The 27,912-nt window shown below is 33.8% G+C and overlaps 1 protein-coding gene across 4 annotated transcripts in view; it reads left to right on the top strand.

Moving 5' to 3' along the window:
- Positions 1–27,912, top strand: part of HOMER1 (homer scaffold protein 1) — a 131,474-nt gene that overhangs the window by 50,765 nt on the left and 52,797 nt on the right. For all 4 annotated transcript variants that reach the window (XM_019929779.3, XM_073802243.1, XM_073802244.1 and 1 more), the window contains 2 exons: positions 3,031–3,123; positions 13,266–13,405. In XM_019929779.3, coding sequence (XP_019785338.1) covers positions 3,031–3,123; positions 13,266–13,405 — 233 coding nt within the window. The remainder of the gene's footprint in view (positions 1–3,030; positions 3,124–13,265; positions 13,406–27,912) is intronic.

Here is a 27,912-nt window from a genome sequence, read left to right as displayed (position 1 = left end):
CTTCTGTTTGAAGCATTCAGTTAAAAGAATAGCCCTACATTTGAACCATATTTTATGTATGATTTGGTATACATAGGATCTGATGGCTTGAGAGTTGAAATAGCTCAAGTGCAGGGTAATCAGGCTCTTGTTAGATATACACCGTTAATACTTAAGTGAAACCTAAGCTGTTCGTTATAGAAATCATTGAGATTCTTAAAAATTATTTCTTTTAAAAAATCTTACACTTTTGTGAATATTTATTGACTTGAAGTTATAATTAGATAGTTCAGTAGTTAAAATAATCTTTCTTTCCTTTTGTTTTAGTTGCAAACTTTCCTTAACACTGTTGTTTTCAAGTGCTTTTGTTATCTTTTTGATATAAATTAGAGTTGAAAGCTCAATTTTACAACTATTTTAACTTTTGTCTTGATGATTATGTCATTCTCTGTAAGGTGATTAAAACAAACAAGTGTTAACTGATTTCATTTCTCTTACACCCATTATATTCTCTAAATATATTTCTTGAGCTATGGTAAAGTTATAAGTTTTAGACTTAAAGTATTTCAATATAGCAGGGACACAGGCATCGAGTTAAGCATTGTCCCTCCATAAACAATCCCCTTAGGAAATTACACATTTATTCTAATATTTTTGCCGTTACTCAGAACCTTTTTGGAAATTTTCTTTTGAAATTGTCTATTAAAGCCTATAGCAAAAACATTAAAACTATAATTATATTACACTTGCTGAATTTCTTGACAACAAAGGAACTAAATTGTGGATTAATTTCTCAAACCTGCATGAAATGATTTTTGAGCCTAAGTAATTTTGACTATATTAAGTTGTTGTTGTTTTTTTACTACATCTTTCAAGTTACTGGGCAGATAGCTAATGTGGCAAAGAAATAGTTTATTAAATTCTGTCACTCATATTGTCTCCTCTTATCTGATCTTTTTTCTAAGAATAGCTTTTATAGTTAAAGAATTTTATTTTTCCTCTTTAAAGTTAGCATATGCTTTTGACCAAACTGGTAGCGAATTCTAGTATTGTATTGTGAGGGTGGATTAACCATTAGGAAACAACTCAGTAGCTCCTGGAGCCAACTCTAGTTTGTTTATTCACTAGACTTGGCTCTAAGAGCTTATGATCAGTCTCTTCAGAATGTTTTGGTCCAAAGATCACAAAATCATGACTTATTTTCCAAGCTACCTTGAAGATTAATGTCAGCGCTTTGTAAACTATAAGGGACCCAAAGGAGTACATAATCTTTTACATAAGTGAAGCAAGCCTGTAAATATTCTGGCTTGTTTTGTCACTAAAATCATACATGAAATGAACCATTGTAAGAGTTTGGAGAAGGCTCTGAAGGCAATTCTAGGCAAGGTACTCTCAAAATATGAGAGAGCAGCAGCATTGAAAGAAATTTCTGGTCTCCTAAGGTTGATGTATGAGGAAAATTCCAACTATGCTTGGATTGTTAGAGTGCTTACCAAGTTGTATTTTGTTATCATGGAAACCTAAACCTATAAAAATTAGCAACAGCATGGGTCTTTATGAAGTTGAGAAGAATTTTAAACATTAACTACTTTGGAATGCCAAATTAGTGTAAGAAAAACTTTGTGTATTATTTCAAATTACATGAAGAGAAATTAATTATGGTTTTGCTTTTATTTCAATTCCAACAATGTGAATGAGACCTTTTTAGCTCTATATTCAGACTTTTTTTTTTACAGTAATGAGATATTCTCTTTAATTAGATAAGTATAATAATACAGATTCAGTTTCCTGATCTACAAGTTGTAGGTGGGGGTAACAGTGTTTAAGAAGGAAAGTTGTAATAATGACAACTTTAATTTTGACCCTCCTCCGTCTCCCTGTTGGCAGGTCAGAGTATCATGAGCCTTTCCTTACAAAGCTTTCCTTCCCAAGATGGCAATGAAATCAGTGTTGGCTTATGGGGTTCGAAGAGGGACCTATAATTTCATATTTTTATTGCTAGCTATAACAGATGTTTTGAGTTGCACAAAGATTTTAGATTTTTTAAATTTGGTTATTTTGTAGCCTTGCCTTATTCTCTCTGAGAACAGTGGCAGACTGGTTTCCACTTCCAGTTCATAAATAGATACTGTTTGTGGCCATGACATTTATTTGATTACCATGGGTTCCAAAGAGTTAGCATTTCATATAAAGTAATTTTTTTAAATTGTTACCAATCTTAAAGACCTTTGTGGGGTCCTGCTTTTCCTTTCTGCTGCTGTGTATTAGCTGTTTAGGAATCTTTGGAAATGAAGTTTTAGTAATGTCAGTTAGTGACAGTAGTAAACGTTGCTGTTTGTACTGCTGCAAATAAAATGCCTTACATAATACAAGAGTTTATATTCTAGTAAAAGTTAAAAGCATGCTCCAGATACAGAGATGATTAGGAATGGACACTTAAGCGATTTAGTTTTCTCCATGAGAAACAAACATAGTATGCCCATCTTTACTGATTCCACTCCCAACCTGTACCCCACACCTTGGTCTTAGTAAAGTATATCTGAACAACCAAGGAGAGACAAAACTAAGCTAGCTGAAACCAAATTCTAACTTAGTTTTATTATGATTTTTTTTTTTTTTTTTTTTTTTTTTTTTGAGGTACGCAGGCCTCTCACTGTTGTGGCCTCTCCCGTTGCGGAGCACAGGCTCCGGATGCGCAGGCTCAGTGGCCATGGCTAACCGGCCTAGCCGCTCCGCGGCATGTGGGATCTTCCCGGGCCGGGGCACGAACCCGCATCCCCTGCATCGGCAGGCAGACTCTCAACTACTGCGCCACCAGGGAAGCCCCATCATGATTTTTTTTAATGAGATCTGTCAGAGTACTTTATAGTGCGCAAATGTTTGATATTAGGTTTATTTTCCTGTCATTTTCATATTATGCCTGTAATTGATTTGAGGGCTAAGTTGCTGTGTAAGAGTCTGTTATTCCATAAAATGGAAGAAAACTAAGATGAAAGTGGGCATTAAGACCTATTTTCATTTGATTAATGTATATAGTCTTTCTACATTCAGTTTGCAGAAAAGTTTCAGGAATTTAAAGAAGCTGCTCGACTAGCCAAGGAGAAATCTCAAGAAAAGATGGAACTTACCAGTACACCTTCACAGGTGGGTATCTAATTTCTATTCTTACTTATAAGTCTTGTTCATTTTAGATGGTATCCTTTATGCCAGAGATAAATTTAGGAAAATAATGGCAAAATTAAGGTGATTGGATTCCAAAGTAGACATAGAAATGCACCCTTCAGTTAATCCATACTAGTGGAGAAAGGGCTTTTTTCCTATATACCAATGTGTACAAGAATCTCAGGGGGAAAAAATCTGTTTAGTAATTAAAACTCAGTTTTTTAATGTGCATACAACTTAAAAACAATTGTATATAAAAAACATAGATTGCACTATTGTTTGTATTCTGTGTTCTGTGATGGTCGGTCGGGTGCAGCCCCGCAAGAGAAGACATAGGAGAGGCTTGGGAAAACAGAAGTTTATTGTCCTCACAGGTCCTAGAAACAGGAGGCACATCACACCTCTGGGTGGGGCACCAGGGATGCCTCAGGGTGGTCAGAGGGCAGAAAGCAAGAGTACAGGGGAACACCAAGGCTAGAGCCTGTATTGGGGTTTCTGTTGGGAATGGCAGGGCAGGGTGAACAGTTTAGGACTGGCTAGCCTGAATGATTTCAGTGGGCCGTAAACTATAGAGAGTTAGTTCCTAGTTGCCTAGTATCGAGCTCCTTGGATGATTAAGGCAGAGGAATATTGTCTCCTGGGATGGAGGGGCCAGATAGAGGAGGTATGGCCTGGTGTGGTTAATTTGCATATCAAAGCCATGCTCCCACCTTAGCCCCCTGCTATCTCTAAGAATTGGCTAGCCAGAAAGGTTTTTTAAGATGTCAAAACATCACAATATACAGAAAATAAAAATATATAAACAATATAGTTTGTTCTACCTGATTTTAAGGTGTGTTTAAATCTGACAGTTGGGACATTTTACATCTCAGCACTGAGACCCAAAGGTTGTAGTTTTTAAAAAAGTATCCCTTTTTGAGATTGGGATTGATACCATGTATAAAATATATAACTAATGAGAACCTACTGTATAGCACAGGAAACTCTACTCAATGCTCTTTGGTGACCTAAATGAGAAGGAAATCCAAAAAAAGGGGGTATATGTATACGTATAGCTGATTCACTTTGCTGTACAGTAGAAACTAACACAATATTGTAAAGCAACTATACTCCAATAAAAAATAAATAAAGAAAAAGAAAAAGCATCCCTTTTTCCTTTAACAAAATGAGTTAATACTTATTACTTGTCCATTGTAATCTTTCTTCAGTTGGAAATTAATTACATCTCTAAATAAAATTCATTAAATAGTTACATTTGAGTACTTTCACAAAGGTTTTAATGTAATAATATCACTCATAGAAAGCCAATAATTTTCAGCTTTTTAACAATAGACTTTTCTAAAGTTAATCTTTATTTCAGTTGTCATCTTAAGAGTAAGGTTCAGCTTTGTGCTGGGTTCTTCTCTAGAGTAATTGTTTGTTTTTGAAGTGTACTTAGGAGATTTTATAAAAGGAAGGATTGGATATTAACAAATGTTTCTGTGGAATATGTCAGTAGTAGCTGATTTACATAAAACTTTCTTAAGTGAGTAAATAGTAATTGCCTTGGAATTTTGTGACTAGCCAAATGATTGGAACATTTTAGAAAATATTTTGCTCTTCACCTTCCTCCCCACCCCTGGCACCCAACTCTGTTTGGTAAACCCTACTGGTATAAATAGTTTTGAGTGTTTTCAGAGGAAAGAAGAGTTCTGTTGAGTATGCTTAAAGTTCATATTTCCTCATAGACTAAAGGTGTACTCTGGATTGAAGCCAAAGCTCCATGATACCTCCTCTGTACTTGCAGTGACCTGGAATAACAAGAATGATCATTTTGAAACTTCCCTTGAACCTGTCTCCCTAAGTGCTGTGATAACGTAGCGATGCTTTTAAGCATAAAAGCCTATTTAAAATTTAGTACCAGTACACGTTGGGAGCTCCAGTTCCTCAGGTGAATGATTCCAGTGTCACAGGAGGATGCTATAACACATTCAATGAGAGAATACTGAAAAAACTCCAGTAAAATTGTAATGGTTTACACTTTGCCCTTGTACTTAGTTCCTGCTTCTCTAATAATAACTTGTGTTTGTTTAATTGGTCATAAAGTGTTACAAGTTGCTGCTAAGATACCTGCTTCTCTTTGGTGGAAGGAATGTCTTTAAGCCTTTCATCAAAGGAATATATCAAAGATGTTTGTATTTGGAAAGTGCTGTGAAATATAAAGAATAAAGAAATGTCTTAAGTTCATTAGTATTTGAGAGCCAAAATATACTGACCTTAATTTATCTTTTTAAAATATTTGAAGTCTGATTGTTAATTACAGAGCCAGAGAAATAGGGGGAAAATGGTATTTTCATTTCTCTTTCCTCTCCTTTCTTTTTTTTTTTTATGACAGTCCCTTACAGAGGTCATTACTATTTCTGTTTTGACTCGAATTGTATGACCTTTGGCCACTCTGATTCCATTCAGCTAGAAAGCACAGCTTGATTCTCACTGGTTTAACCCAATCTACTAAATTAACACTCTGCCTGAAGACTAGAATGTTACTCAGGAATTCAGCAAAGTGGGTAGAGAGATTAAATGGGATAATTGATAATAGTAGACACTGAGTTGGTCATAGCTTTCACTTTTATTCGAGGTGGTATAGCAGACCAGTTAGGTGTATGTATTTTCAAGTCAAACAAACTAGACATAAATTCTTTTTCTGCCTCTATGTGATCTTGGAAAAATTGCTTAACCCAAGTCTGTTTATACATCTGCAGCATGAGTATTACATTACTTACCTTACAGGATTGTTGGGTGGAATAAGTATGATAATGGCAATGTCATGTTGACACTGTCATACAATAATGGCAATAATGTACACTCTAGAGCTTGGCTTTGATCTGGGCTCTAACCCTTTTTAGTTTTCTGAACTTAGGCATGTTAATATTTTCTTTAGTCCATAAAACGGGAATAAGGATGATATTTTCTTACAAAGTTATTGTGAGAATTAAATAAGGATTACAAAGTGCTTAGCATATAGTAAAGGCTTAATAAATGTTAACAGCTGAGTTTCCAATGTGGCTGTAATGGTGAAGATGATGATGTAAAGCCTTGACATAGTTATTTAGAAAAATACAGATGCCTTAATTGAATAAAGCCTATATCAGAAGCCCCTGGAAGACATGTTAAAACACAAATTGCTGAGTCCCAACCTTAGCATTTCTGATTTAGAAGGGCTGAAGTGGGACCTGAGAATTTGCATTTCTAACAGGTTTCCAAGAGATGCTGATGGCTGTTGATCTGGGGAATCAGACTTTGAGAAGTAGTGCTGTAGACAAACCATTCCATCTCCCTAAAGGCTTGTGATGAAAGGAGTCTGGCGTTTAGAACAAAGTTGGCCAATTCCCTCTTAGACTCTTGAGCTAAGGTTGTATACTTGATATAAATATGTGGTCATATCAGATAATCTTCATGTTGTCTTCATCAAGGTAACATCTCTAGGAATGCTTTGAATCACATATTAGTTGTCAGTTTCTTTCCCATCTCTCTTTAAATAACAGACATTAATTTAGAACTTTTCCTCTGTTGGAGATCTTATGTTCTCATGTTTCCATGGGAATATTTTAAATAGTCAATTTGATATAAAATCAAGAGAGATGATTGACTTTAAACTTGAAATTTCTTACATAGTTCACAGTTTTAAAAATACTGTATTTCAGTTAACTTGTTAGGCACTTTCCTCAGAATATGCATTGAAGAAAAAGGGGCTATATGATCATTTAATCCACATTTTTCTTCATTGGAGTTTAGAAAAAAAATAATTTTTTAGCTTCAGTTGACTAAGACTTTTAAATTGAGTAAAATCTATTTACTCCATCACTTGTTTGAAGCCAAAGAATATTCATGGGCTTTTTTTTTCCATTTAAGATATCAGGTTGTATAGCATTAAATATATTGTAGTAGCTACCTTGATTTATATTTAATATGTCTAAACCTCTTCCTCAAGATTTTTTAGAATTCACTTTATAGAAAAAACGGATTATATGTGTGTGTGAGTGTGTGTATTCAGAGAAAAATAAAGTTTATTTAGCTTTGTTATAAATACCATAATTTTTAAAATGTTCATTTTAACGATAAATTATATTTACCCAATGGCACTGGTTTATTGTAAGTGATTATTAGGCTCTCTGTGACTAGCTGTTTGATCCTATGAAAGTCAGTTGATCTCTTTGGTCATGGTTCTTGAATCTGTAAGGTCAGAGGTTTGAACTATATCATTTCTAAGGACATTTCAAGTGCAGTAAATCTCGAATGTTTTAGATTTTCCTGCTATAAATGGATTTTTTGAAAAGTGGTCTGCAGTAGCCAACTGTTACTATCGTAAACTATATTATTTATATATCTAGCCCACAAATATACCATTAGAATTAGTGAATGCCTATACATTAATATGATGCCTTCTTAGTATCATATGACAAGTGTGGTTTTACTGAACCAAATACCACGAGAACAAGTTTTACAACTTCAGGAAAGGTTCACTAGAGTTCTCTGGATATTTTTTTTGCTCTCCAAAGGGCGGGCAGTGGAGATATGTGTCTTTAATCCTGTTACTTGTCCCAATGGAGTATTTATCTGTTTCTCTATTGGGTTTACCTACTAGTTATTGGCAGTGAAAATAGAGAGGGAGGGAATAGACATAATAGTGAACTTGACTGAACTTGGAGGAAATGTAAGAATTGAGGAAATAGTGAGGGCAAGGGAGAATGGTAAAGTAAGATATTACGTTAGATGTTTCTGAAACTTCTATTCTTGGTTTGTAGCGTGAACTTCAAAGGAGGATATCTACTTCAGAGAATGAATTTCAATCCTATTGGACATACAGGTGAATAGTGTGTAGTTAGAAATTTGGAATTGGAACTAAGTCTCAAGAATCATCAACAAATGAGTAATAGTTAAAGCTGTAGGTGAGAAGATATCATCCAGAAAAAAATAGGATGGAAAGACAGGAGAGACAAGGGTCAAAAATTGTCACTTAAAGATTGTCACTTAAAGGGACTTCCCTGGTGGCACAGTGGTTAAGAATCCGCTTGCCAATGCAGGGGACACGGTTTCAAGCCCTGGTCCGGGAGGATTCCACATGCCGCGGAGCAACTAAGCCCGTGCGCCACAACTACCGAGCCTGCGCTCGAGAGCCCGCGAGCCCCAACTACTGAAGCCCATGCACCTAGAGCCTGTGCTCCGCAACAAGAGAAGCCACTTCAATGAGAAGCCTGTGCACCACAACGAAGAATAGCACCCGCTCCCCGCAACTAGAGAAAGCCCACGTGCACCCCCCCAACAAAGACCCAACACAGCCAAAAATAAAAATTAATTAATTAATTAAAAAAAAAAAGATGGTCACTTAAGGAATTTGAGGGAGATATAGGGAAAAACACAGAAGTAGGAAATGAACCAGCAGAGAATGTTAGCACAGAAGTCAAGAGAAGAGCATTTTAAGTTGGAGACAATGACTTGGCAGTGCAGGGAGCAGAGTTCCACTAGGTTGAGACTTTAAGAGGACTTTCAACCTAACAAAGTGGAGTCCACTTGTAAATACAGGGACTGTTGGGAAGGAAGGGCAATGTGAAGCACTTTGTATAATGAAAGGAGATAGTTAGTGACTTTAGGTTATTCTTGAGGCCAAAATGCTTAGTAATAAGAATAAGGTAACAAATATTTGGTTCTCTTGTATGAGGAGAAAAAGGGTTAGCGTGATAATCTCAGGAGGATATGGAGCTAAGAATTTTTTTTCTGGAATGTATGTGTGGGGGTGACTGGAATGTGTTCTTAAATGGAAGGAAGGAGTTAGAGAAGGAAAAAGAGACGAGAAGGAAGGGATCATTGATGGAGCATTGTGCAGAAGAGGGTAATGTGAGAGGGAAGGGTGGAAACAAATTAGCTACTTTATTTGAGATAGGAGGGAAGGATAAAAACAGATTTAGATGCAGATAGGTGTGAGATCGAGGAAGTCTATGCCAATTTATTTCCATTTTTTCTGGAAGAGTTAGATCATTCTCTGAGAGGAAGGACAACCGAACAAGAGAAAGCTTGAACAGAGGTTTGAGATTGCTGTTAGGTAAAGAAAAAGAAGAGTCAAGTGGGAATAAGTAAAATTAAAGAATACTCATCACTTCAAGAGCATAATTGAAGTCAGAGCTCAAAATTATTTTCATGACACTAACCAGCATATTTAACGTATTTTCTCCCATAGCATTTGGTAGCTTGGGCACATGAGAATAGGGAATGATGATATGAATTAGAAATTGGCAAGATGGGTGTTGTGGTAGGTAAGGAAGCCCGGAAGTTGGGATGATGCTACTGAGAATATAATTGAGATGATTGACTTTCTATTGCAGGCTGGGTATGGAGAGAAATAAAGCCAGGTTGAGCCTGACAACTAGCATAATAGCAGAGGGCCAAGAGGATGTAAGTCCTGATGAGGTTGAAGAGCAGGTGGAAAGGGGGTGGGACAGGTTGGGAGGATAGGAGGTTGTACAGCATAAGCCCTCTTATCTGTTGGAATCAAAGCCAGTAGTTGATGAGTTAATCTAAAAAGTCAGTTAAGAGGCCCGCGCACCGCAATGAAGAGTGGCCCCTGCTTGCCACAACTAGAGAAAGCCCTTGCACAGAAACACAGCAAAAAAAATTAAAACAAAAAGATCTTTAAAAAAAAAAAAGTCAGTTAATGTAAAGACTTTTTTTAAAAAAAGATTCTTTTACATTTATAAATTAAAATTCAATAATATTATGTTTCATTTGTTCACTAGTATTTTGATTTAAAGCTGAAGGCTTTTCTTTGATTGTTAATCTTTCTTACATAAATCATACCAGTAATTGATCGTCTGCAATTTCCTGAGTTTTTTTTCTTTAAGTAGAGCTAACCCTTGACACCCCATCCTCCTTCTATGGCACATACACCTGAGAGTAGACTGGTGACACCACCCTGAAGGCCTGGCCTGGAGTGAGGGCCAACCTGCTTTCTTTTCCATGTGATTCAAGATATTTCTGGAGCTTTTTGCTTTTTGCAGGAGGACTTTCTTGCCACTTCATAAATGAGTAGAGAGAATTCTTTAGCACTTTCTGAATCTTACATCATTGCTCAGATTCCTTTTTTATAGTGTGGTCACATGTGTTAGTTTTGGCTTCCTTGATACTCTCTCATATTTTAATATGCAAACTTTTTTTTCAATTTGACTGTTATTTTTCTTTTTCAGATTATTTGTTTTGGTGTGGGGTGTGAGGGAAATTTCCCAGAAACAGTGAGATGTGAATTTTATTTTCTCAAAATAAGGATGGAGAGGTGATAGAAGTTGATTAAATCTGTTTTTATTTATATTTTACACTTTTAATTTTTTTATCAACTGTGATCAAAGAATATATTATTTGATAATTTTTTCCTTAAACATTTACCATAGAAGTGGCTAGCCATATTAGTTTAGGAATCTCTTTCTAAAGAGGAATTATCCTACTTTCTCAAAAGTTTGTAGTCTAACAGATATACCTCCATGCTTTTTATTTTAATGTTTGATTTAAAGATATAAAATGCAGGTTTTAAGAAAGATATAAAATGCAGGTTTTATGAAAATTATTCTTTAAGGAATAACTAAAGGGGAATGTTTAGGAAATTACACAAAATTTTAACTAAAAAACAACTAGATGTTTGGAATATGTTAAATAAAACTAGTTCCGCAGTGCTATTTTTAGCCTATGTAAAATTTCTAGACGGTTTCACACAACACTTTTGGCTACCTGTGCGGCTACCTAGTTGGAATAGTTAGAAGGCAAAGGAGTTTCATTTCCCTTATGTACTGTTGGAACTATTTCTTGTTCTCTTGAGCAAATGTTAATTTTTTTTAAACATCCTTGAAAATGAAATATGCTTTGGGCTTTTGTTTTCATTTTAGGTATAGTGTCTAGGGTAATTTCAATATGCCTTTTGTTAAATATAGCTAATAATCGAGATTTCAGAAGAAAATCTTGCTCTGTTGAGATGCTGGAATTGTTGCAACCTCTATCCCTTTCTTCCTTCTCTCCTTCTTAGCTTGTCTCTAAGAAGAGTCTACTTCAGTATCATCAACAGTTATAGCCTCCCCAACACCCATGCCTCATAATCTTTCTTATTTCACCCCAGAAGGTAATAAGAACCAGAAATCACACTACTCCTCCTCTGACTTTCTTTTAATCCTAATCTACTTTTGGCCCTCACACTCTTATCAACCAAATCTAACAAATCCTTAGTTGCTAATACTGGTTATGCCCTTTCAGGTTAACAAGGTAATTTTTTCTGTTATCATTTCCACTGAATTAGGTCTTGGCCAACTTACTGTTTAGTTGATTGGACAGTCAACCTTGATTATTTTAGTTTGGCCTTTCTTGGAGAAAAATTTTCCCAATTTATTGAAACCAAATATGAATACCTCATGGTCTCTTACTGGCTGCTTAAACTTTTTCAGGCTAATTGACATGGTCCATAATTGATCTAGAGATAGTCATTTTGGATACTGTTCCCTCAGTAGGATTTGACTTTGTTGTAAAACAAAATTTCATGTTTTCACAGTATACTACAAACTATTCATACACTGACTCTCAGTTAATAGAAACAGTAGATTCAGAGGAAAGTTTTTTTTTTTTTTTTTTTTCCAATACGTGGGCCTCTCACTGTTGTGGCCTCTCCCGTTGCGGAGCACAGGCTCCGGATGCACAGGCTCAGCGGCCATGGCTCACGGGCCCAGCCGCTCCGTGGCATGTGGGATCTTCCCGGACCGGGGCACGAACCCGTGTCCCCTGCATCGGTAGGCGGACTCTCAACCACTGCGCCGCCAGGGAAGCCCCAGAGGAAAGATTTTAAAAGAATGAAATTAAAGGTCAAACTAGAGATTCCATTAATAATTGAAAAATAGTTAAGTGAGGATGTGGAATCAAGAAACTAGTCTTTTGATCTTGTATAATATCTTGTATAGCTTGTATAATTTATAGCACTATGGTACTATTAGTTAAAATATTTAAATGTAAAATAAAACACATACAGCAATATAAAACCAGAAGCCCCAAAAAAGGAAGTTGGTCTCACCACATTAATATCAATATTTTCCATATTTCTTTCTGGTGCTTCTTCACGTGCAGTAATTTTTATGTAAAGTATATAAATTATCATAATCTAGATATCTCCTTATATTGTTCTCTTTTTTCTAGTTATAAGCATTTTCCTATATTACACATATTCTTATTTTTATTTGAGAGGAAATCTTATATTCTTTCAAGTTGACAAATTATGACTATCCCCAACTACTCCCCTGTTGGACACTGATGTTTTATTGTGAAGTTTTATTGGTCAGAGATTGCAAGGGGTCTGTCAAGCTGCTCTTTAAGAGTCTGGTGCTAGGACCACCCCTGGTTACCAGGGTTATCAAATGACCCCTCATTCTGACTTCTAATATCAAATTTAGATAATCTGATGATGGCAGTCATAAGAGTAGGTGTCAGGGTGACCTTTGTTTTAAATCCCATCTATTTTCCAGTGGGATAAACTAAATTTACCTTGATAGAAATAAAACAGGAAATATTGCAAAGAGAAATGATTTCATTATGAGTAGCAGGCAAGAAAAGCTGAAATACATTATATATAATGTGCTATAGAAATATTTCCAGTTACTTTTCTAAATGTCTATTGGAATTGAAAGCTATGGCAGATCAAAAAAATTGACTTGTTGAAGATTTCGTTCCCTTTTTCTTCCTACCCTCCCAAATAAAAAATAAAATCTTCTTGCATTTTTGTCCCATCTTCTTTTTCTTAAGTAATTAGTTGAATATCTTCTTTTAACCAATTAATTGCTTATATAACCTAAAAGTTTTTCAGTTCTTTGAAACTACATTTCTAAATTGTGTTATGTTTACATTTTTAAATTGTATTGTTTCAGTTTTCTTGTGCGTTGCTTTGGTTTAAAATTTTTTTTCCTTCAAATTTCATTTTTACGTCTTTGACTCCAATTTCAGTTGAAATAACTATATTTCATAAGTAAGCATACATCAGAGTCAGTTTTAACTTTTAGATGATCTTGTGTATTTTAACAAAAGTGTAACACTTTTTTATCCCCACTCCCTTTTTTTTTTTTTTTTTAAAGGAATCAGCAGGAGGGGATCTTCAGTCTCCTTTAACACCAGAAAGTATCAATGGGACAGATGATGAAAGAACACCTGATGTGACCCAGAACTCAGAGCCAAGGCCTGAACCGACTCAGAATGCATTGCCATTTTCACATAGGTACAAATTCAATTCAACCATCATGATTAAGTAAAATGTGTAGAAGCTTACTTGGTTTCAGATAAATCTTGCAAAGTTACAACCCTGAGTGAAAATTCCAGGTCAGACTTTTTTTTTAACTGTTAACCTCAGAAAAGTTTTAATAATTTATAGTTGCTTAGATGGACTGGAGTGGACATTTCCATTACCTTTGTAGAAAAAGGGCTACTGAGCTAATTATAGTACAAATTGTTTTTCAGTGAAACAACATATTATTGCAAATCTCTTTTACTTATTTCTTAACCCAGCTCCTAAAAAGCCCTCTTTGTTAACCTGGTTTCCATTTTCATGTATGTTCTTGAGGGTTATAAACATTTTTTTAAAAAAATAGGTTTCCTATTCTGAAATTAAGCTTTGCCAGTCTTAGAGGTAATCTCACTGTATTATTTCAAAGAAGAAGACAAGTTATTGGTGTAACTTCCAGCATGGACCTGTTAATGTTAATGTCAGGTTCATTCTTGCACACCAACTAACAGGAGATAAATCTTCACGTGCTTATGAATTTTAAAGAATTTGATACTTTAAAAAGATGCACTTTATCCTAAATATGTTCAAAACCAGTTACATTAATTATTGGCCATATTGTGGTATTTTTAGCCTGTAAGGAGGTCTGTGAAACTGTAAATGTAAACAAATACCTCTCAGTCATTGTCTTAAAGTTAATTTTTATCCTTCTTTGGAAACTTTTGACCTAGATAATTTTAATTAAAATTCAGAAAAAAGTTTTCCTTTGTTGTGCATCTCTTTGGACCAGTTCAAAAAGATCAAATTCTTTAGCATATTCAGAAGAATTGTGAAGTGAGATATTCCAAACTCTCTTTTTCATGAGAATTTTAATTTTGATTTTATTGGTTGAATATTAGGGGCATAGGACTAAACTTATTAGAGACTCACATTGAGGGACCTCATAGTCAAGCTGAGGAAGAAGAAGGAATTTGTTAAAGAGTTTTTTAGGAATGAATGGGGAAAAACTCTGACTATGAGGCTATTCTAATATGTTCCTAAAAATGGTAATAATTTTGCATAAAAGAGTTAGGCATATTTTAGAATTTTCATAGAGGTAATGCTTTAACTATTGCAGTATAAGTGTATTCTCTTTTCTATAGCTAAAAAATGACTGAACACATGAACATTTTTGGTTCTTCCAATCTGAAGACTATATGTTTACATTGATTTGTAAACCATACTGGTTTTTAAAATACGCAATTACTACTAAAGAGCAATGTGATTCATATGCAGTTTTAAAAATATTTGTGTTGATGGAAGCAAAAATTTCTTTCCTATTATATTTAACACGTCCAATTAATAAATAGATGTAACTACACTGAACATAATTATAAACTTGATTTCTTTGGCTAACACTTAAACAAGACGTGCATTGGATACTGTAGCATTATGAAATAAGAACTTTTGTATTTATCATTTGTAAAAGCTATTTCTAGTTTACTTTATGTACCTAAAATTTTCTGAGTGTTTATTATTTTGCTAATCCTTAGTGTTTGGAGTTATTAACTGTGATTGGTCATCTATTGATTTTCTCTGTTTTGGGGAGTCAAATAGGAGTTTACTTTCTTTGATGTGAGGTACAGCTTCTTTGACTACTGGAATATGTAGATTAGCCAGGGAGATATTTGAGTTCTGAAAATGAAATTTAACAGGTCAATTTAAGCTTTTAATTATGTTAAAGGCATTATATAATCTTACAGTTTTCTTATTATTTAAAAAACACTTCAGCATAGGATTTTAGAAGACTTATTCTCTGAACTTGTTTTTACATCAATCAGTATCAATGAATATTCTCCTTGTTACTTGATTGAAATTAAGATTTCTACCTGAGATAGAAAATTGAGTATTTTACAGCTAATGTTAGAACCTCAAAATAACAGAGGGGACCTCAGAGATGGTGTAATCTAGGATTTTTCAAACTGCAGTGGTTTGAAATCAACTTAGGTTATTCATGGCATTCTGAAAAAATGAAAAATAAAATGAAATAAGTAACACCAGGATAAAACCCACATTAAGAGATGAAATTGTGTTTCAGTAACATACATATTTAAGTGTGGGCTGGATTATAGGGTAAAACGTCAAAGTTTGAAAGCATGGGCCTTTGACACATCCCAGAAGTTAGGTGATTTGTCCTAGGTCATACAGTTCGTTAGTAACAGCTTTAGAACTACAGCTCAGCTCTTTTGACCCTACTATGTACTGCCAGTTAGTTAATAGTGCATTTTAGTCTAATCCCCAAAACAAGCACATTGTTGTGTCAGGAAGTTAATAACTGTTTCTATTTTGGGAGAACTATATAGAAATAAGATCAGTGTTTCATTAATGAGAGACACAAAGAATATTAAAATAATTTCTATTCAAATCTGAAACTCACAAATGTTTAAACTTGATACACTATCCTTTTTTCCCATGGCAGAGAACATTTAAAATCTATGTTTTTAAGGCTTACTTATACTATTTATTTTTGTCTTTCTTCCTTAGTACTTATTTCAACAGAAAAGAATGAATAGGAAAAAAGATACTTTGCCAACATTCCTCTGTTCTGGTTGATACCATTTTATTGCTAAATTAGGAGCAAAATCACTAGAATATCTGTGTTTTTGTTTTTTCTTTTAAAGGTGGAAGGATATAGGGAACAATGATCTAGTCAGTCAAGTTGATTGAGTTGATTGTAGTAATAGCTACTTAGCAAGCCAGCTTGTGCTCTTCTTAAAATTTAAATTGTATACCTAAATCTTATTAATTCATTAATTAACATAACAAAAGGAAACCCTGATTTTCATTTGGTCCTGAAAATTTAGTAATGTGTTTATAGTTTATTTACTCTCTGTAAACTTTATTTTTTAAAAAGTATTACTTAACTTTAAAGAGAAAAGCAAGATTTGTTTGTTAGTCTTTAAACTAACACAAATTTTCAAGTATATTTGAAAGAGATAACACTATAGTGAACTCCCATGAGCACGTCTCCCAGCTTCAACATTTAGGAAAAAACGGCCAGGCTTGTTTCTTTTCTAATCCTACCCACTCTTCCACTTTTGTATTATTTTTAGACCAAATTCCAGACATATAATTTCATCCACAAATACTTTTTTAAAATTACTTTTGAACTTTTAAAAAACTTATTTACTAAGCTAGTACAACTTTTTATATTCCATCTAACTCACTGGCATTATAGAGTTACCTTTATTTACTCTTTTCTTTGTTTTTTAAAAAATTACACTGCTGAACTAAATTTTAAAATGTATGGACTGCTCAATGCTTAAGTGAAGTGCTATATAGTACTGTGTTGTGTCCTTGTTATAAACTATGCAAAAACATTCTCATTGAATAACTTTAGATAAATTAACACTTTTTTAGTATATTTATTTAAATGCTTTTAAAAGTCTAGAGATGTGTAAAATAGGAAGATTATGAGGATGAAAATGTTTACTAATTTCTTTGGGGAAATGGTAATAAATTTTATCTAAACTGCTATTTTTTCTTAAAAAATATTTTTTTAACCTAAATGATAATATCCTTTTGGGACTGAACAGGTGTACACTCTGACCTACTGAAGTGTTCAGGGCATCCTTTGAGACTGTAGTCTTAGATTAGCTATGTGGTTGACCCTTGAACAACACAGGTTTGAACTGCGAGGGTCCACTCATGAGTGGATTTCTTTCGATAGTAAATATTATGGTATTACAGAATCCGCAGTTGGTTGAATCTGTGGATGTGGAACCACGGATGCAGAGGACTACCTGTAAAGTTATGCATGGCTTTTTGTCTGCACGGAGGGTTGGCACCCCTAACTCCCTGCATTGTTCAAGGGTCATCTGTATACTAAATAAAATAACTACTATATACTATACTATATATATAAATATAGTATTTATATATATATGGAGGAAAGTTTTGTACTCTGATTCCAGGAGGGATTTGCTTCATAGCCTCAGCTGTCTGGAATTTACTTGTTATTTCTTAATGAATTCTAGGATTTTTAAAAAAGATTTAAAACTATCTAAAATTCTTTTGGAAATAGTTAATTTTATAGCTTCCCAGCGCTGTTAGAATGTAATACTGAAATATAATACTGAAAACTGAAACTTTTTATTTTGTTCATTGTGAATATATGATCCTCAGATATATAGTGATATATTGATAAATAACTGCTAGTATCCTATTTTTGAGAGTTGAAAGCAGATATGTGTATACAGCAGTAGTTCGTGAAGCTATTTTTGTACTGATAAATTTTCAAAAGTTTGATTATCTTAATGGAAAATAGGCTGTTTTGAGCACTAATTATATTTAAATTCTTCTAATGTTTAGATAATGTATTCTCATGGTGCTGCTAGAATTTATGCATTTTGGGGGTCCTGCATGTATCTTCTATTCTGTTAAAGAGATTTTTTTTTCTGCCACTTTGTGTGTTTCCAACAGATATTCATTAAAGGATATGTGTAATATCATCACTCCTTAGTAGGTTGATTTTGCTTTAAAGCAGTATAACTACAATTTTACCGTAATCTAGGTGGGTTTATTCCATTTGTATTTAATAGATTAATTTCTTCATTTATTATCAGAGCTTCCAAAAGCTACTACTTTAAAACTGTGTCTAGGGATTTTTGTAATCTCAAAAACTAAGTTTCATTGGAAAATATACACACCATTTTAGTTATATGTTAAAAAAACAAGCAGTGTTTTATCTTGAATCAAATATATTTTGTACGTGCTTTGAAGATGATACAAACAGGAAAAAACTGAATGACTATTAAGAGCTCTGGGGTACTATATTCTCCACAGCTGTGCCATTTGTCTCTCTTTTTTATGGATAGTAAGCAAAACTTCTAAGATTATAGTTATGAAGTAAAATAGAAATAATTTCTGTGGATAACTCTTGTTTGAATAAAACTGTGTATAAAGCTGGGGGTTGATTTCACAAGAAGTGCCTTATCATTGATAAAATTGCAGATGAAAAATTTAACTTGTAGGATTCCCCTTATTATTAGTTACAATTGACTTGAATATTGTTATTCCTCTACCATTGAACCTCAAAATTAGAATTAGTTTTAAAAAATTAATTTGAAGACCAAGACAATTTGTGAGAGATCGCAACTAAACAATTTGGAGATGTCAGAATTTCCTGTACCATAATTGTGAACAGATAGCATTTTGTAAGAAGTGCTGTGGTAATTTGGCAGTATATATAGGTCTGCATTTTCTGGGAACTAAGAAGCAATTCATGTATTTTTGAATAAGGCACAGGAAAAAATACAGTTTAGTGACCAAGACTGTTTATTAGGTTTTTAGGTATGTATACTTAAATTTCCTATCTTAAGTTTTTAAGAACTAATTTTTATTCTATTTTAATGTCTTCTAAAAGATTTTGAAGAAAATATAAAAATTTGCTAATGCATTTTGTTGGGAATTATCACTTAATATGGATTGTTTGCAAGAAGAAAAATACTATTCGTATGAGATAAGGACATTACTAACCCACCTTTAATAGGGATCGTTCCCTTGCCCTTCTTCTCTGCCTTACCATTGTAATTAATGGGAAGAATTTTCACCAGTCCATCCCTAGTGATTGTTAGTTCCTATTTTCAGGATGATTGGCTTGAAGTTAGAGGTGTGATCATTCACAGTGGAACAGATTGATCTTAGGTTAATTATGACCTTTTTGCCATGGAGGGCTTCTAAAAATTCTTTTTTCTTTCCATTTCTGTTCTTAGAAGACCATAGTGGGGCTTCCATTGGAAGGGAGGTGTGTGATAACAGTTCTGCTCTAGGACTTAGGGAAAAATACTCTTCCTTTGGATTTGGCTTTCTATCTTTCCTCTTACTAGAATAGTAAGGGACAAGATGAAATAGTGAATGTAGGCAGAGGCCAAGCAAGTCACATAAATGTGTGAAGTTTGTGATGTGTATGACAGTATGGAATTGTGAGGTCTGTGGTAAGGTGGAATGTACACGGTTCATCTGGAGATACTAAAGTTTTTAAAAAATAAGGCCAAACAGAGAGATGAGGATTAGATGACCCATCTGGTTTCTAGCTTAGACTTTCAAAAGAAATCTTTGTGATTTCCATATGGTTTAGCCCAAGGTAAGGATTTTAAGCAAATTCCCAGCTAGTAATATCCGTTGGCATGATTATTAAATTCTTGGTGGTGGTATTTGGGAGGATATGATTTGCAAATTTGGAATCCTGGATATTTGCTCTTTGTTGACATATTACTCTAATAGGTGTTATTACTACTCTCAAACACAAAAATCTGACCATGTCACTTTTCTCCTTAAAATATTTCAGTGGCATGATGTATGTAGACTAATCCATGATCATCAGATGAGGCTTCCCCAGACTCATCACTTTGTGATTCTGTAGTAGTTACTTGCATTTGCTTGTAACTACTTACAACCAAGCAACCATGCTATTGCTCATCTGCAAGTCTTTGCTCCCTTGTTTTTGCAACATTCTCCCTTCTCTTTAGAGTCGCTGCATACACACACACACACACACACACACACACACACACACACACACACACCATACTTCCTTGCACCCCACCTCTGCCTCTAACTTGATCACCAACTGGTGAACCCTGGTATATCCTCATAAGGTCCAGCATCATCTCCTCCAGTAAGCTCTCTTTCATGTCCTCAGACTGAATTATGTCTCCTCTATTAAATCCCTTTTGCCTCTAAACCAACATATACAGGTTAACGTTAGCTTTTCAGTGTCTCCTGGAACAAGGATTGTGCTTTATTCATTTGTATCACCGGTGCTTAGTACAGTAGACATTCATTAAACATACGAAGGAAACAATTTCCCTCACAGAAATTGAGTATATACTCTGAATGCCCTTGGTACGGTGCTTCAGTCAGCTAAAGTTACACCTACAGTTTCATAAGACCTTGAAGGTAAAATGTAAAACTAGTTATATTCTTTGAAAAGCAGTCACTCTTGTCAAACTTAAGACTTGAGTTTAACTGACTTAGTCTAATTTTCTTCAAAATTTCGTAGTTTGTGTAAAGAAATGTTAAAAATAGTGTTATAAATAATAACAGTGTTATTAAGTACCTAATAATGTGAAAGATACTAAAATGTGCATTTTCAATGTAATGGAATCATTTTTCATCCCTTTCTTGAGAATAATTTTTATTTCAGAAGCAGTGCAGAGTAATTCAATGATGTAGTTTCTGTGAAATTAGGCAGTATTTATATTCTGTGTTTTTAAAACCAGTTAGAAGCAAACTGTGTTTTTAAAAATATCATCTCTTATAAAGTTCAGCACAAGTACGTACTATTTGACTCAAATAAGTGAATTTAGGGACTACAGATTTTTTGAAATTGAGAACTGTACTATGTACATTTGGCAAAAGTAAAGATGGAGACCAGCTCTTGCTTTGTGGGATAATACATTTCACAAGGAAATAAGCTGACAAGTAATTCAGTGAAACGTATTGAAAGTAGTCCTGTTCCAGGGACTGTCTTCCTCGTAGAGTATGTAAAATGTGAATACAACTAAACCATTGAAATATGTGTAAATTTTACTTTTGTTTATCAGTTTGCCATTTTCCTTTAACAGTTTAGATTAGCTGTATATTCATTGTAGACAAAATAGTTAATCTTTTTGACGCTGGCCTAAATTGAAGTCTAATTGTTGATATTAGAACTTTGGATATAGAAGGAACCTCCACTATTAATAGTCCAGCTACTTCATTTTGCAGAAATGGAAGCAAGTCCAGGGAAGGAGGTATTCAGCATCACTGTTTGCTGATGGCTAGGTAAGACCAGAAAGGACTCCAGAGTCAGTGGTCATTAGGGTCCATCCTGGTTGTGGCAGCTCTCCTTCTACTAAACTCTTAAGAGGGTTTGTTTTCTGTATGACCTTTCCGATACTCGACGTCTCAGTTTTTAATCATTGTTGAACGCATATTTAGCACCACTTGCCAAATTCCCCTGCTAGAGTCTTAGCTTTCGGCTAAGCCTTGTTGAGTTGTATTGGTACAATATTAGAATTATATTGGTACCAGTATTTCTTGGTAGCCCATATTGTTTCTAGTCATTTAGGCATGTAAGAGATGAGGAATAAATGTGTTGCATAAAAAACTGTGTATGCTCTTACTGTTACTGGGATGACAGAAAGGGGTAAATAAATTGGTGCAACTTGATCATTAGCATCAAAAACATACCATATGCTAGGCAGGACTAAAAAAGATACTGATATAAAGAATAATTAGTTTACCTTTTAAATTCTAACGGGGTCTGCTTAGCTATTAATATTCCCATTAATATTGTTAATAACAGTTTTATTAAGATACGATTCACATACTAGACAATTCACCTGTTTAAAGTGTATAATTCAGTGATATCTGGTACAACCAAAATTGTACAAGAGTTTCTGCAACCATCACCACAGTCAATTTTAGAACACTTTCATTACCTCTCCCCAAAGCCTGTACCAGTTAGCAGTCACTTCCCTATTTCCCTTCACACACTTGCTGCCTCCCCCAATCCTAGGCAACCACTAGTCTACTTTCTGTCTCTGCAGATTTGTCTGTTTTGGATGTTGTGTATAAATGGAATCACATAATATGTGGTCTTTTACGACTAGTTTCTTTTACTTAGGATGTGTTTTCAAGTTTTATCTATGTTGTAGAATGTGTCAATACTTCATTTCCTTTTATTGCTGAATAATATTCTATTAACCCACTCATCAGTTGATAAACATTTGGATTGTTTCCACTTTCTGGAAGTTCCACTATTGTTATGAATAATGCTGCTGTGAGCATTTGTATACGAGTTTTTGTGTGGACATACGTTTTCAGTTCTCCACGTATATACCTAGTAGTGGAACTGCTAGGTCATATGGTAATTCTATGGTTAACCTTTGGGAGGAACTGCCAGACTGTTTTGCAAAGCAGCTGCACCATTTAAAATTCCCACCAGTGGTATATAAGTTTTCCAGTTTCTCCACATCATCATCAACACGTTATTATCTCTTTTTTATTATAGCCATCTTCATAGGTGTGATGTGGTATCTCATTGTGGTTTTGATTTGTATTTCCTTGATGGCTAATGTTGACCATCTTTTCATTTAGTTATTGTCCACTTGCATATCTTCTTTAGAGAAGTGGCTACTTAGATCCTTTGCCCATTTTTAATTGGGTTGTTTGTCTCTTTGTTGTTGAGTTGTAATTATATATTCTAGATGTTAACTCCTTATCGGATAAATGATTTGCAGATATTTTCTCCAGTTCTGTGGGTTGTCTTTTTCACTTTCTTGATGGTGTTCTTTGGAACACAAAAGCTGTTAGTTTTAATTAAGTCCCATTTATCTTTTTTTTTATTCTTTTGTTGCTTGTGCTTTTGTTGTCATATCTAAGAAACCATTGCCTAATCCATGGGCACAAAGATTTACACCTGTTTTCCTTGAGAGTTCTGTGATTTTAGCTCTTATGTTTAGATCTGGCCAATTTTGAGTATTTTTGTATATGATGTAGGATAGAGACCCAACTTTATTCTTTTGCATGTGGATATCCAGTTATCCCAGCATCATTTGTTGAAAAGACTGTTCTTTTCCCATTGAGTTCTCTTGGCATCCTTGTCAAAAATCAGTTGACCATAAATGTTTATATCTGAACTCTCAGTTCTATCCCATTGATCTATCCTCATGCCATTCTTCATTATTGTAGCTTTGTATTAAGTTTTGAAATTGGGAATGTGAGTTCTCCAATTTTATCCTTCCCTTTTTAAGATTTAAGATTATTCTGACAATCCTGAGTCCCTAGGATTTCCATGTGATTTTTGGATCAGCTTGTGAATTTCTGTAAAGAAATCAGTTGGGATTCTGATAGGAACTCCATTGAATCTGTAGAAAAATTTGGATGGCCATCTTAATAATGTTAAGTCTGTCAATTCATGAACATGTGATGTTTTCCCACTTAGCTCTTCAATTCTTTCAATGGTGTTTAGTTTTCAGAGTATAAGTTTTGCATTTCTTTTGTTAAATTTATTCCTAAGCATTCTTTTTGATGCTGTTATTAGTGGAATTGTTTCTTAATCTTATTTTCTAATTGTCATGATGTATCTAGAAATACAGTTGATTTTGTAGAGTGATATTGTGGCCTATAAACTTGTAAAACACATTAGTCTTAATAGTTTTTTCATAGCTTCCTTAAGATTTTCTGTATACAAAATTATGTCATCCGCAAATAGAGATAATTTTACTTCTTCCTTTCCATTCTTGATGTCTTTTATTTCATTTTCTTGACTAATTGCCCTGTCTAAAACCTTCAGTACAATGCTGAATAGAAGTGACAAGAGTGGACATCTCCTTCTTGTTCCAGATCTTAGGGGGAAAGCTTTCAGTCTTTCATTGTTAGGTTTGCTATTAGTTGTGGCTTTTCGTAGATGCTCCTTATGATGTTGAGGAAGTTCCCATATATTCCTAGCTTTTTAGTGTTTTTTCCATTAGTATTTATTCTGATTGGTTAATGATTACCTCCCCTCAATTGGTAGCTTTAGGAAACTATGCTTTGACAAATGTAACCATATGCTTTCCTTACATGGAATTGTTCTTAAAAGGTAATTTTTTTAAATTAATTTTTTTATTGGAGTATAGTTGATTTACAATGTTGTGTTAGTTTCTGCTGTACAGCAAAGTGAGTCAGTTATACATATACATATATCCAATCTTTTTTAAATTCCATTCCCATATAGGTCATTACAGAGTAATGAATAGAGTTCCCTGTGCTATACAGTAGGTTCTTATTAGTTATCTATTTTATATACAGTAGTGTGTATATGTCCATCCCAATCTCCCAATTTATCCCTCCCCTGCTTCCCCCCTTGGCAACCATAAGTTTGTTTTCTACATCTGTGACTCAGTTTCTGTTTTGTATATAGGTTCATTTGTACCATTTTTGATAGTTTAAAAGGAAAAAAAAGAACTCGATTTGAGGGGAAGAATTTTCCTTATAAAACTGTCATTAATTTTTAAAAGTTTATCACTAGGCTTCAGATTTTCTATCTAAAAGTATGAAACCTTCCAGTTTTCTAGCTTTTTATCTCCAGAATATGTGAAGCAGCTTTTATAGACAGTGGGAGTGGTGGTACATTTACTTCTTATCTGATTTTGTAAGTGATATAGTTGACTTTTTTCTTCATATTTTTTAATTAAGAGAAAACAACTGATTAAAATGCCCTTTTTTTAAGAAGAGAAAGAATGTAAATAGTCTTTTTTAAATGATACTGGATAAATCATGGCATTATTTCAATGAATATAAAACATGTCCTTATTAAATATGAATAGAAATACACATATTAAGTTATTCACTGCAAATAACTCTGATTTCTAGTGTAAATATTACTCTTGAAAAGACTAATCCTGCATTTTTTCCTTATTGCATTATAGAAATGTTAGCTGATGATTATTTTAAATGATCAGTTACGTGATCAGTACTTGTTTTACGCCAATAGTGTTCTACCTAGTTTACCATGAAGGAGTTGTGTTTCTGGATGCATATAGTCTAAAAGAGTTTTCAGCATAGTTGTACATTAACCTTTAAGCAACATAAGCATGTTATAATCATGCCGCAGGACATTTTAAAGCCTGCCTTTGCATACAAAGTAGAGAATTAAGTCACTAGGTAAATTTAGTCAGATTTTTTTAGTGTCATTTACCAGGGGAACCAAAGGTTTTTTTTATTAATTTAAAAATCTTACAATAAAATTTCTCCATGATACTTAATATGAAACCTTAGACACAGTTACATAGAGAGATTTCCTTCATAGCTGCTTTGGCGTCTAGAACATGAGGTTTATGGAAAAGCATGTTAGCAAAAGTGATTTTAGAAAGTATATATGATCCTTTGGGTTAATAATTTTTTGTAATTGGATCATTTTAGGGTATGCTTTACTCACAAGGTAACTTATTATTAAAGAGACGACCTGAAGCCTCTCTGGCTCTATGAAATAATAGATTTTTTTTTTCTCTAGAGATATAGAGAATGAATATTAGTAATTTGTTAAATTACAGGAAGAAACACATCATTGGGTATTATCTGAGTGCACAAACACTGCTATTGTATAGTAGCCATACCTTTTCAACTTCTTTTAAAAGGTATAGCTAAGCCATTCTGTCATTATTACATATTGTCAGAAAGTCTTAGTTTCCATAGCAAAGGAGATGTACTTTATCTTACAGGTCTCACAATCCATGGGACCTACTAGATGTCAAGCCCTTAACTAGTACTAGACATATATTACATTTTGGTTTTTTGGAGAGAAATAGGTATCTTGGGCAGAAACAATAAAGAAGAAAAATCATATACCTAAATGAACTCATTTCCCTTTCCCCCGCTTCCCACTTTAAGAAAAATTTCTGTTTGAACATTTTTTATTTTTATGGAAAAGCTGGACCTCTTACTTCCTTACATCCTTATACCTGCTGGATAGGGTACTTTTACTTTTTTTGAAAGTCAGAAAAGATCAGTCGCCCAGTTTGGATTTTTTTCCTACTGCGGAAACAACCAGTTTTCCTCGGTAGATGACTTCTGTGACCACCTCTAGTTTTGGAACGTAGTGGAGTCACCATTTCCATGGAAGAAGAGGATCTGCAGTTTATCCTAATTGAAAAGATGCAAATAGACCCTGACCAAGAGAGAGTAACTGACATGGAAGAAACATGACACTTTAAAAAGACCCAGTCTTCACAGATTTAACTTTGAAGAGCCAAAAGAATTAGTACCTATAGGGAAGATACTGAAATGTATCAGTTCCTCACTATGCCTAGATAGTATTTAAAATATCTCTGAGTAGCAGAAAAAAAAATGACTTGGCATGGCATCTTGTGTTTCATTCCTTTGACAAAATGTTATTATACTTGCTCCACTTAATTTTCAGAAGTCTTAAAAGCCCTTGATGGAGAAAATTTTCTGTTTCTTAAAAATTAAAATAGCTATTATTCCTGATAAAGATAGTGAAAAAAATAAGCAACCTAATTTTCCTGGACTTCAAAGTAGAAGTGGTTCATAGATGCTGTTTCTATTAAGACTTTAATGTAGTTATTTTCCTACATGTAATCTGATACTCATTTCTTGGTCCATTTCTTTTGTTGTCATATGACAACACTTAACTCCCCACCTCACGGGGATGTTGTGAGGCAAGTTTTAAATGTTTCTAAGAAAAGTGTAGAATTTATAACTCTTGACTGTCTCTTTGTTGGTAGTTTCTACAACCATAAGATTTTATTTTAAAATTTACAAGTGCTTTCCTATAGGTATAAATGGATATTAGGTGTATTAAAATGGAAGTAAGATAATGAAGTTGTATTTGATTTATCACTGAGCATCCTTGTAAATAATTTAACTGAATGGAATGTTGCATTGATTTTTTTTCAACGAAGAGCTTTTATACAATTATAATTAAAGAAAAGCTAAAGTAAAAGTGTCTGTTTTCCCCTTTTATTTAGTTGAGATTTAATTACTCATATGTCTTAGAGAGATGAAAGGTAACCCAATTCATCCATTTCTAATGAATAGGAAATGAAAAATACAATGAAATAGATAAAATTTAAGGGAAAAAGTTATAGAGAGGTGCCCAGAATTTGGGTTTTGAGTAAAACTCTGTGTTATTAATTAGATAGAGGTGAAATTTTAGTAACATTTTCATTAAAAATAGGATTAATGTAGGAATAGAGATTTGATAAGCACTTGCTTCACATCACAGCAAAAAGGGTTATAAAGGAAATTTGCCTCATTAAATAAAGGAAAAATGTTTAAATATTAGCTAAAATTCATGCCTAGAGAAAAATTATTAGCCTGCAGAATTTGATTTCATTTATACAATTTCATTTTCATAACATATTTTAGAAAGTAATTGTATAACATACTCTCTTCCACATAAATCAACCAGCCCGATTTTGCAAATCAAACTTAGATATAGTGTGTGAATTATCAGATAATGACTCCCAGAGTGAGGTTTTTAAATTGCTATCAAATGTCTACTTTATGCTGCTTTGTTTTCACTGTGTATAGTATCAAAAGACAAATCAATTCAAAGTGAATCTTTGGAGTCAGCCTTATAATCTGGCATTTGTAAACAAATAATTTAGAAAATATTTTCTAAATTACCATATTATTTAAATGTGTGTTTTATAACTTATTCTGTATGCTTTAAAAATGGGAATGGACATAGTCCTGGGTTAAGTGTGTTAGTATCAAGAAAGCATTTGAAACCAGAATACCATATTTTTTGAATGCCTCACTTTAAATAAATTTAACGGCTTTAGTTGAACTTTGTATGCTTCATTTTACCAGAGATCCTACTGCTCCCTACGGTCACATATACCACAAAATTCACTCACTCATGTTGTTTAAATTATTAGTTTCTTTAACTTGTATAGGGAGGTGACTGTTGAGGGGCCTTTCTTTGGCTAACTTGGTTTATCCCTCTTTTCAACATTTTATAATTTGCCCTC

This window comes from Tursiops truncatus, chromosome 3 (assembly GCF_011762595.2).
Source record: "Tursiops truncatus isolate mTurTru1 chromosome 3, mTurTru1.mat.Y, whole genome shotgun sequence".
NCBI classification, from domain to species: Eukaryota; Metazoa; Chordata; class Mammalia; order Artiodactyla; family Delphinidae; genus Tursiops; species Tursiops truncatus.
Note: the sequence above shows the minus strand (reverse complement) of the source record. Positions and strands in the feature narration are given on the sequence as shown.